Here is an 11,931-nt window from a genome sequence, read left to right on the forward strand (position 1 = left end):
TGTAAATTAATCGATCGATGATCAAAGAACTTAAAATCGTAATTTGTCATATTACTATATATTGTTGAATTTATTAGTCGTGTTCTCTTATCAAGATGGATTATTTGGATGAGCACATAGGTAGGCTAAAACAACTTTTAAACATTATTTAATTTATATTAATATTTGACAATTTTTGGTAAGTGCTTCTATAAAATTGTAGAAATTTTGGTTTTTGTAATTTATGTTTTCATATTTGAAAGGGTTGAAATCACATTTTAATTTCAAATTTTAGGACGTTCTACTCTATAGGTTAATTGTGTCTTTAATAGGGTAACAAAATGAAAAATAAAAATAAAAATAAATATAAAAATAAAATATCAGGATATAATATTTTAAGGGCTGTTTTGGTCGAGGAATTTATTATTTCAAAATTATCTTGAGAATAGTTATATTATATTCTCATCCTCAACGTGGTATAAAAATAACATTACAATCTTGAGATGATTAATTTTAATATAAGTTATCCCCAAATTTTATTTTAATTAAACTTGAGTTAAACTTGTCTAAAAATTATTTTCGAGATTAGTTATTTCTTAGGTGGGACTAACATAGTATTACAATCTTAAAATAAGGGAAACTTTCACATATAGCCACTTACAAATAATTAATTACTCTCTATAGCTATAGTTTGATAATTACAATTTGTAGCTACATGTTATTTGGAGGAGAGAGACGAGCGAGAGTGGGAGAGAGAGGCGAGAGGCGAGAGAGAGGGGGAAAAGAGTGGGGAGAAAGGTGAATTGTATATGTATATTGGTTAGATAATTGTATATTATATACATATGTAATTGTATATATGGCAAGAGATATGGGAGAGGGAGGAAAGAGGAGAGCGAGACTGGGAGAGAGAGGAGAGAGGCGCGCGAGAGGGCAGAGAGTTGGAGAGAGGTGAATTGTATATAACTGTATAATATACATATACATTTGTGTAAATGGCAAGCGAGATCGGGAGAGGAAGGGAGAGGTGAGCGAGACTGAGAGAGGCGAGCGAGAGAGCACAAAGAGTGGGAGAGAAGTGAAATGTATATGTATATAGGCTAAAAAATTGTATCTTATATATATTTATTTGTATATCCTGGCGAGTTATACACATACAAACATGACTAATTATATAAACTCAAAGTCAGCCCACGTAATTAATGTATAATGTTAATCACGAGTGATAATTATAACAAATTATAACTATAATGAGTAATTAAATAGTATAATTTTATTTATCCACATAATTTTTCCCTAAAATAATTGATCGATAAATAAACGATATTTTATTTCAACCAGATATAAATAAACGCATCTTAAAATTATTAATTCCAAAATTAGTTATCCCTTCCAAATTAGTTAGTCCATCCATCCTTGGCCCCACCTTTTTTCAACCACCCAATGTCAACCAGCCAAACTGGAAACTGAGTAAAGAGGGGAAAAGTGAGTCAATTTTTCTTCTCCCTCCGGCGTCGACAGAACATCCAAATCCGCCGGAAAAAATGAATTCCCGTTTCACATCTCTCGTTTCCCGATCACTCAAATCCAATCGCCACCACTATCTTTTACCTCAATTATTCTCTTCTTCCACCGCTACACCAGCATCTCCACCTCAATACCCTCAAACCCTAGAGGGATTACGCCACCGGTTAGCGGCGGAGTCACCGACGTTATCCGATTTCACTAGACTCCAATCGGATAACGAGTATTCGGTTGAGGTAGGGACGAAGAAGAAGCCGCTTCCTAAACCGAAATGGATGAAGGAAGCTATACCTGGAGGAGAGAAATACACACAGATCAAGAAGAAATTGAGGGAATTGAAGCTTCATACTGTTTGTGAAGAGGCTAAATGCCCTAATTTGGGAGAGTGTTGGTCCGGTGGTGAAACTGGTACAGCTACCGCTACCATCATGATTCTAGGTGATACTTGTACCAGAGGTTGCAGGTGATGCAATTTCTTGAATTCTGTCTATACATTATGATTTATTGCTGATTCAAATTTGTTTGGGATTCAGTTTTAGTTGATTGATTGATATTAAATTGAGTTTTTGTTGTACACGAGTTTCTAAGGGGAAAGATTGTATTTTTCCTTATTGTGGAAAAGAAAGATTGTTTTTCCTTTTCCGGCAGTTGATAGAGCTAAGGGAAGTCTTATTTTGTTTGGGGGAGATGAGGTGAGGGGAAAGGAAGGAAATGTTAAATGGCGATGTGTAAGCTCAATTGCGTTTATCTCTTCGTTATGTTTCTGTGGTGATAAAGGAACTGAACTGGATATACTTGTTAATATGTCAACAAAATAGATAACATGGTGACACTTCCTAGACACTTCTGTCTATATGACGAATGCAAAATAAGCTGAATGATGGAAATAAATTGGCATGCCAAAATATTAAGGTAGTAGATTGTAGTTCGGATCTGAAGGTATAACAATACTAACAGTGAAAGTTCATTTGGATTTTCATGGTCATGATGGATTCTGTTAGATAGGGGATGAGAAACAAGAATTTTAATTTCTTGGCTCATCTCTTTTTCTCTCTCTCAGCCAACCTGTTTCCAGTCTACGTGCACTGTGGTTATTGAGGAAGGGTAGAGGAGATCTTTTAAAGTATATTGAGTTTCGATTTGCTTCAGGCACGGATAAACAAAACTTATGATCCATGTGAATAATCATTTACTAAATCTGCCCTTTGAAATTTCAGATTCTGCAATGTGAAGACATCACGCACTCCACCTCCTCCTGACCCAAATGAACCTGCCAATGTGGCTGAGGCCATTGCTTCATGGGGATTGGATTACATTGTGATCACTAGTGTTGACCGTGATGATTTACCTGATCAAGGAAGTGGTCATTTCACTGAGACAGTGCAGAAGTTGAAGACATTGAAGCCACATATACTCATAGAAGCACTGAGTAAGCGCTCCTTTTCTGAATACCTTGTTAACTTTCTTCCTAGACCAGAACCCCCAAAAGCTGTGAACATTTATATGGCTTCAGACTTTGTTTACTTTTTTGCCTTTGTGCTTGATCTGATTTGTAAGACAGTCTACAAAATTTCAATAAAGTTACTGCAATCAGGTTGATAAATGGCAACAGTCTGCCTTGTGCATATAAGTGGTGTTCCTTATTTTATTGTTACATCACTGAACAAACATTGCACATCTAGCGTCATTATAAGAAGTCCAACTTCTTGTCATCCATACACATGCTTCTGTTCTTGTACTTCATCCTCTTTGGTTCTTTCTCCTTCTCCCCCCTGCGCCATCAGTTTGATGTGCTTCAATTTGATTTGATTATCTTCGGGTTGTTAGTGGACCTTGGCTGTATGAGTGCCTGAATCTCATCTGTTAGCGTTTATCCTTTTCTCATAGCCATGACAAGGGCATTAGAGCTCATGACATAATGACACTTTCTGTAGTATGAATGTCACATTTATTTTGGTCTGATCCTTCTGAGAATCTAGATTTCTGTTTGTAAGACATACGATTAAAGGTATTACCTCCTAGTTTGGACCTTCAAATACAGTTACAAAAGTAGTCTATACCTTGTTGTAGCTGTCCCAATATTAAGCGGTCTAACTTTCATTTGGGTATCACAGAAGGTATTATAAAATGAGTCTACTGGGAAAATGTCATTTGAGTTGAATCCTATTTTTGTTCGTCTTTTTTGAAATGAGAGGAGTAGGAGCTGGTCACAAGATTTTGTCAAAGTCCTATAGACAAAGGATCTTCTTTGTAGATACCATTTATGCTTTTCCTTCCATTATATAACTAATTAAATACATACAAATTATAGAAGTTTAACTTTTGTCCCTTTATTTTCCCTTTTATCCATCAGTTAAGAATACATAATTAAGTGGTTTGGAGCCTTTGTTTAGTTTGCACTCTAGCTGCTCAAACAGGGATTTTGGCAAGTGTAATGGTTCCTTTTGTCCAAGTGCTATTCTCGCAAGTGTAATGGTTCCTTTTGTTCAACTGCTATTCTCAGTCATATTTACCTTCTTTCTAAAAGTTTATCAAAGAGAAGAAATAGGGAATGACATTTGACATTTGAATTTGTATAACACCAGCCTAATTTGTGTATCTGTTTATACGATCACATAGTCAAAGTCAAACAAAAAGGTTGTGATATTATCTGATTTCATCCTGCAGCTCCAGATTTCAGAGGTGATCCTGGGTGTGTAGAGAAAGTTGCAAAATCTGGATTAGATGTTTTTGCTCATAACATTGAAACTGTTGAAGAGCTTCAGAGTGTAGTACGAGATCATCGTGCTAACTTCAAGCAGTCCATGGACGTTCTGAAGATGGCCAAGGAGTATGCCCCTGCTGGGACATTGACAAAGACATCAATAATGTTGGGCTGTGGGGAAACCCCCGAACAAGTTGTTAGAACAATGGAAAAAGTGCGTGCAGCGGGTGTTGATGTAATGACATTTGGCCAGTACATGAGACCATCAAAGCGGCACATGCCTGTTACTGAATACATAACCCCCGAAGCCTTTGAGAATTATCAAGTTCTCGGCACACAAATGGTTTGCTTACTCCTCCCTTTTTATTATATAATGTATCTTCCTGCATGTCATGTTCCTGAGTGGGTATTGGGTAATATAGTATATTGCTTGTGATGGAGATACTCTATCACATCTAAAGAAAATATATATCTCAATGTCTAATCTGTTTTAAGGTTTGGATATTGTAAGTTTGCTAACATGGAGAAGGTTGAAATAAATTAGGTGAAGGCCAAAGCAGCATCATTGTAGTAATTTGTCAGCCATTGCCCATTTGTTACAATATTGAGTAGTGGCAAATTCTCGGAGTCCTTGCTTTTTTTCTTTACATCTGTTTTTTTTCAATGTTTGACAACTTATTTGAGACTACACAAAGGGAGCAATCTGGAGTTATTTTGGTTTTCTTTCATGAAGGGCAGAGTTTTGTAGTTAATCATTGAAAGTAAAGAAAAGAGGGGGGGGGGGGGGGGGGGCTGTGCTTATCAAATAGATTTACTTTTGAGAACCTCTTTCAATCTAGAGTCCTCATACTGGTTGAAGCAACAATGGGGCCTTTTCTTCAAACAGCTTCACATGAGATGTTTCTGTACTTCTCCCTTGAATTCTTTAATATCCATAAAGAAGTAGAGCATATTTGTTCTTTTTACCTTTAGATGTTCAGCTCCAAGCCTTTAATTATGTTTAGCTATCATATTTGGTTAGTGTTTGTTCCTCACAAGGACGAATGGTGGATGTAGTAGTGCTTGTGAGGAAACGGGAACCTTTATATTCAGGACAGGATAGGAGTGGCCTCCGTGGTGGATAAGATGAGGGAAGTGAGGCTGAGATGGTTCGGGTATGTGAGGAGGAGATGCACTGATGCCTAGTGACCTGCAATCTCGGACAACACAAAATTATGTTGACTTTACATTCTATTGCAGTTCATCTTTTGTTTTGGTGCAAGTACGAATTTTAATATCTCGTTTTGATTTTTTAAAAATATGACGGTATGTATTATTTCGAAGAAAAATTAGAAAGAACTTTGAGTGTTTATATCTTTGATTTATAACAAGTCAATTCCGAGTTTCAAGTATTTAAACTAGTCTTACAGGTAATAGATAAATCTGAGAATTACGTCTCTGGCTATCCTGCTCAGAATATATCATGGATTGGTTATTTTTCTTATTTCTGCATTTTATTTTGTCCAACTTCACTCAGCATCATCTAGCTTAATTGGGACTACTTTATTGTTGCACGACATGGTCGTACTCGAAGCTCGGAATGTTGCTTCGTTACTATATTTTGATATCAAATGCAGCACCTAGTTATTTGAGTAGTGTTAATAAACGACCTGGTGTTTCTGCAGGGATTTCGATATGTGGCTTCTGGCCCCATGGTTAGGTCATCCTACAAGGCAGGGGAATTCTATATTAAATCCATGATAGAATCTGATCGTGCAGCATCGTTGTCTTAGTTTCTGGTTTTGAGATGCTTTTGTACCACAAACATGATGTTCACACAACATTTTTTGAGATTGAAAAGCTTAGTTAGCCATCTGACTCTTGTTTTCTGTTGGCCATGTTTCCTCTTAAGAGAAAAAAAAAAAGGTGTAGGTATTCAAAAGTGTGATGGGCTATAATATTTTCTTCCTTATTGTAAGCTGTTGTTATATCTAATAATCTCATGCAGTTGTACATTAACTTAATGTAATTATTCTTTCAATATTGATTTTACTTTGCCATACATAAGCATCAGAAAGCTGATTTTTTGCTATTTTATAGTTCAACTTGGTTGAAATTTACAACCGTTTAGGTTGGTAACGATAAGTATTCAATTGAACTATTTTATACCATCAACCAAAAAAAAAACAAAAAAATAGAAGTTGAACAAAAGCATTCTTTCAAATCATGGAACAATTGTTTGGCTGCACAACTTCTCCAATCTCAAAAGAATGAATACTCTCTTATCAGGTTTTGGATTAGGCAACTTCGTTTGCTGAGAGCACATTATCCGAATGATAGACTTATGCATTCGAAAGGTACACATTTTAAGGGATTATTGTAATTAAAAAAACACTAGAGATAGAAAGTAGTTTACTTTTTTCACTATGTCATTTATGTAAGTTATACACGCTGAATCAATAAGATGATATATATAGCAATATAAATAATAAGTTGGTGTACTTGCGAGATTTCTTGTCACAAGTAGCAAGTATTTGTGATTCTTATGGAGGAAAAAAAAAGAGTAAACTTTCACATATAGCAAATTTATAAATTATAATTGTATGTTATAGCTATAGTTTGAAAATTTGTCCTCCATTGCAAACGTAAATTATGTATATTTCGCTATACATATACAAAAGAAAGCAATTGTATATAATTTGTTTCAGTTTCGATATACATATACAAAAGATCAATTATAATTTGTGTTTGTATAAAACGAAAAAGAGAGTAACGCAAAAGAGAACTGGGCAGGGGAATATTTGTATTGTATAATCATAAGTGTATAAGACGAAAATATATGTATATGCATGTGTATATATAATTTTCTCTCGCTTTATACAAACAGATACACAATTTATACATTTCGGTTTGTATAAGCGAGGGAGGCAAGGGAGAGACTGATGAGCGAGATCTGGGAGAGGGGAGAGAAGGGAAAGACAATATATGTTATATATACAATTTTCTCTCGCTTTATACAAATAGAAGCGCATTTTATACACATGCATTTGTATAAAAGCGAGAAAGGCGAGGGAGTGAACGAGAGTGGCAGACGAGATTCACCAGAAGAGACGAAATATCAACAACAAACTATGTTTATAACATTGAATTAATAATTTACTACTTTATATACAGTTGTCCTAAAAAAGAAGATTTGAGAATGTTATATAGAGACAAGTGAAGCCATGAGAACTAAAACACTAGAAGAAACAAAATAAACGTTTTGATTTGTAGAGTAACCACTAAGTCTCCTATTTAGAGAATTAATTATATCCTTTTGGTTTAAAAAACCGGAAAAAAAAAAGAGAAATAAAGAAGATCAAAATAAGGGAGGCGTAAATTGAAATATAATTTTAAAGTAATATCTTAACTTTTTAATATAATACATAAATAGAAGAAAAATTTAAAAATTAAAAAAAAGATAAATATTAATAGTGGTCATTAAACGGTGTCGCATCAGCTTATACGATGCTTTATATTAAGTATAAAATAAATAAACTAAAATTATTAATGTTAAGTTTTGCGAAGTCGACATGATATGGAAGTCCAATTGAAATTGAACTAATAAAATAAAGGGAAATTTAAATTGTATTTCAGTACGAATTGGATTGATAAACATTACCTTATTCTTGGAGAAGGGTTTATACGTGATATATTTATATAAAGGGTTATTGTAAAAGGTTTTATACCAACTTTTTAAGAAAAATAAATTGTCTTTTGGAGAGTGTACTGTCAAATCATATGGCTCGGAGTGGGTTGGACATGGCTCGGAGACACCGAGGTGAAATTAGTATGAAGAGAGGCGGTGTTCGGGTTAGCGAAGGTGGATCAATGGCTGAGAGACACCATGGTAAAATTTATACGGGCAGTGATGGTTCTGATGACAATCCATGGGTAGGCGGTTGCATTCTTATGATGGCGGTAGGTTATTATGCTATCGATAATTTTAGAAAGTATTACAAACACCAAAAGGAAAAGTTGCAAGTATTAAGAGAGGAAAATCAACAACGTGAAGATCGCATTTTGGCGGAAAACGAAAGTTGTTTCCCTATCCATCCATATATGCATTCCACCCCGCTAAGCGGTACACGCTTAGATTAGTCTCAATACAAAAAAAAACGCGCTTAGCGTAAATCCCTATGTTTTGATTCAATAATTGATTTAGATTATCACTAATCTTGATTAGTTATAATTGTTATCTGAGGAAGTTTTGTTCGGCATTCTTTTAGAAAAATGGGTAGTCAACACAATTCCATCGACTATTCTAATTAAGTTTGATACTAAAAGAATAAATTAATAAAAGTAAAAAAAATAAATTCATAATTCTTTTTTAATTAAGTTTGATACTAAAAAAATTAAATTTTAAAAGAAAATTCTTTTTTTTATTAAATTGTATTAATTTAACAGATAATGACTTAAAATTTTATTTTATTTCATTTATAATCTTAACTGTTTTAGTAAATTTAAAAAATCTAATCTCTTAATAGATAAACTCTAGTTAATGATTTTGTATAAATTTTATTTACTGATAAAAAGATTTTATTTTAAATTCCAGAATATTATCTAATATACAGATAATACGTTTTTCTATGGTTTTATTTGAACCTAAATTATATATTTTTTAATTGAAATAAAATAACAACTGAGTGAATAAGTGGTGTTCGTTATTTTTTTGTTACATCATTACACATCTAGAGTCATGATAAGAAGTCCAACTTCTCGTTATCCATACATGTGCATTCTAAGTATTAATTTTACTCGATGTTTGGTTGTGTTTTTTTTTTTAATTATATAATTAATATTAACATAATTTATGAAGAAATTCATGTAAGTTATGCGGGATAGAAGGTAGAATTAGTTATGTCGGTATTGGTTATATATGTACTTTCGACGTTTCATTTTATATGTCATCTTTCGAATTTCAAGAGTAAAACAATTTTATCTTTGATCATAAATTTTTCATAGATCTTTTAAACATTTGGAATTATCATTTATTGTGACTCATAGTATTTTTTTTTATGTAATTTACAAATATATAAATTTCGTTTCAAATAAATTGAAGATTTCATGCACAAATTTCCAGTCAAACTTAAATTGTTTGCCACTCAAAACATAAAAATCAATGAAAATATTTAAAAAGAGGGGAGAATTTATATCTGTTTACATATATATATATATATATCAACAAATTGAATAGTTGATAATTATGTATTATGATCTCTACATGACTAAATAATACCTACATGACTAATATTCGAATGACTAAAGCCAATATAACTAAACTTTGCATAACTAATATCTGCACATCTAAACCTGCATAACTAATATCTGCATAACTAATATCTGCATAACTCTAACACTACAATAAAAATAAATTTTAGCGGCAATAAATATTGACATTAATAAAGAGCGTTAAAGTTTTTACGGACATTATTTAAGTGTCATTAGAACTAATGTCACTAAAAACTTTAGGCACATATACAAAGAATGTTAATTGCCGATAAAAAAATACATATTTAGCGACAAATAAAAATCAATTACCGCTAATGATCATTTTTAACGTAATATAACCGGTAACCAAATGACACCAAACTTAATGTAATTATTCTGTAAATATTGATTTTACTCTACCATTCATAAAGCATTGGAAAGCTTAATTTTGCGTGACTTTTTAGTTCTATTTGGTTGAAATTTGTCGGTGTTGCCTAATTTTTCATGCAAGGAGGATTTCTTAGGCTATTAATTATTTCTCGCTCGGTGTATAATATTCTTATAGAGTTTGACATTTGATTAAATATAAATTAAGGAAGTGACATGTAAGTGTACATGTCATTGGCATTCCACACTGTTGTTTCTTTTCTTAATTTGGCCAATTCAATCTTTCTATGAAACGGTTTTACAAATATCATTATTGTGGTTGTCAATTTGTCAAATGGAAATCTATTTGAATTGAGTAGTAGTTGTCAAATGGAATATTTGGAATTGTTATTTAAAAAAGCAAATTTGCTTTTGGGGGTAAACTAATGCCTAGTGGGGGATTGTGGACCCTTTAAAATTGTATGTAATAGTACTAAATATATCCCAAAAGAGAGACAAAAAATTTCCTCCTGAAATAATGCTTGCAAAATAACTTTTTAGGGCGAGTATTTTAATTTATATGACTCATTTTTTTACGTAGTTAATTTCAAAAGATAATAATATAATTTTGAATTTTTCATTTTATCAATAAAATAATTTATAATCATAAAAATATTTACAATTCATTTTAAAAAATATTTCGTGTTAAATCAAATTATGTCGAAGATAACGAACTTTTGAAGTCATGTAATTAACAGTATCTGTGAACCACCGCTATATTAGGCTCTAAATTATCATTCAAAAAATATAATAAAGACTATACATAATTAGGGGACCCCCCAAAATCTAGCATTCAATTCAAATCAAAACAGTCCAAAAGTTAAAATTATAAAATTGTCTTAAAAAAAATTAATGTTTTTCTCTTATATACTATATAAAATATACACGTTAATGGAGCTTTTGTTTTTCATATTTCCCTACAATGATTACCTACTTTTCCACCTTTTTAATTAAACCTTAATTATTTAATTAAGCCTTAATAGACTTTTTAATCCTTGCTGCTTTAACTAGCATTTAATGAATGAAAGCTGGAAAACATGTTGTAGGTAGTAGGTAAATAACTTCACGAATACCATAAGATATCTTTTACTATACAAGAATAAATGGTGATAACTTTTTAATATTAAGTTCTAAAACGCTTTCGAACTAGTTCGTATCGTTTGATTGAAATTAAATTTATATTTTAGATTTTTGATCTTATCGATCATTAAAAGATAATTCTTAATAAATAAAATTTTGTGTTCAGACACTTTTGATTGCTAAATTTACTAAACATATAGACCATTATGTAACAAAATCTTTTATCTCTGTTTAAAAAAATATTAGCATATTTTCATTAAAGAAATAAACACAAACAAAAATCTAATATAATATATACATAAAAATTAATTTATATTATATATAAATAAAATAATTTTCTATTAAAATTTTTCGAATGAACACCTTAATCATACCCGACTCAACGATTTAGAACACAACAAACATCTCCTGCCCATTAAAAAAGTCTTTCATTCAAACCAAGCCCCACATACATAACATCAAAATAAAGAACAAAGCATGAGCCAAAAGTATTACCAGGCCCCTGCCTGCCTCCACAAAATTGAAGGGGTCAAAAGTAAAATATTTTTCTTTATAATTCAAATACTTTTAATCATAAGATAAAAGTAAAGTAATTTCTTGGTTATTTATTCAATGTTTCTCTTAAAATCTTAATTAAATTTAAATTGCGCATTATAAGATCAGTTAAGTGTTATTATCAATTAGCGATAATAAGAAACTAAAATCAGGACAGAGGGATCATTAAGCAACCTTCTAACATGAATAAAGTCGCTCTAAAAAATGTGACTTTGTTAAAAAAAGATTTAAAAACGTTTTTTACATTATCTTTTTTTTTATTTAATAAATATTCAACGTGTTTATAAATAAAAATCAATCAAAAATCATAAATTGATCACCTCTAATATATAATTTTGAAGTTCATTAATATTTATAATTTAACCAAGAATTTTATTATTTTATTTTTAATATTGTTAAAATATATTTTAACACCTTTTCTTTACAAAATACAA

At 31.6% G+C, this 11,931-nt stretch overlaps 1 protein-coding gene across 1 annotated transcript; it reads left to right on the forward strand.

The window, feature by feature from the left end:
- The first annotated feature begins 1,330 nt into the window (after window positions 1-1,330).
- Window positions 1,331-6,253, forward strand: LOC101258875 (lipoyl synthase, mitochondrial). Its single transcript, XM_004243273.5, has 4 exons — window positions 1,331-1,966; window positions 2,721-2,932; window positions 4,171-4,550; window positions 5,872-6,253. Exons 1-4 carry the CDS (start codon window positions 1,524-1,526, stop codon window positions 5,977-5,979), a joined length of 1,143 nt encoding a protein of 380 aa, XP_004243321.1. The 5' UTR covers window positions 1,331-1,523; the 3' UTR covers window positions 5,980-6,253.
- Window positions 6,254-11,931: the final 5,678 nt, after the last annotated feature.

The sequence above is a fragment of the Solanum lycopersicum genome, chromosome 7 (assembly GCF_036512215.1).
Source record: "Solanum lycopersicum chromosome 7, SLM_r2.1".
Classification (NCBI taxonomy): domain Eukaryota; kingdom Viridiplantae; phylum Streptophyta; class Magnoliopsida; order Solanales; family Solanaceae; genus Solanum; species Solanum lycopersicum.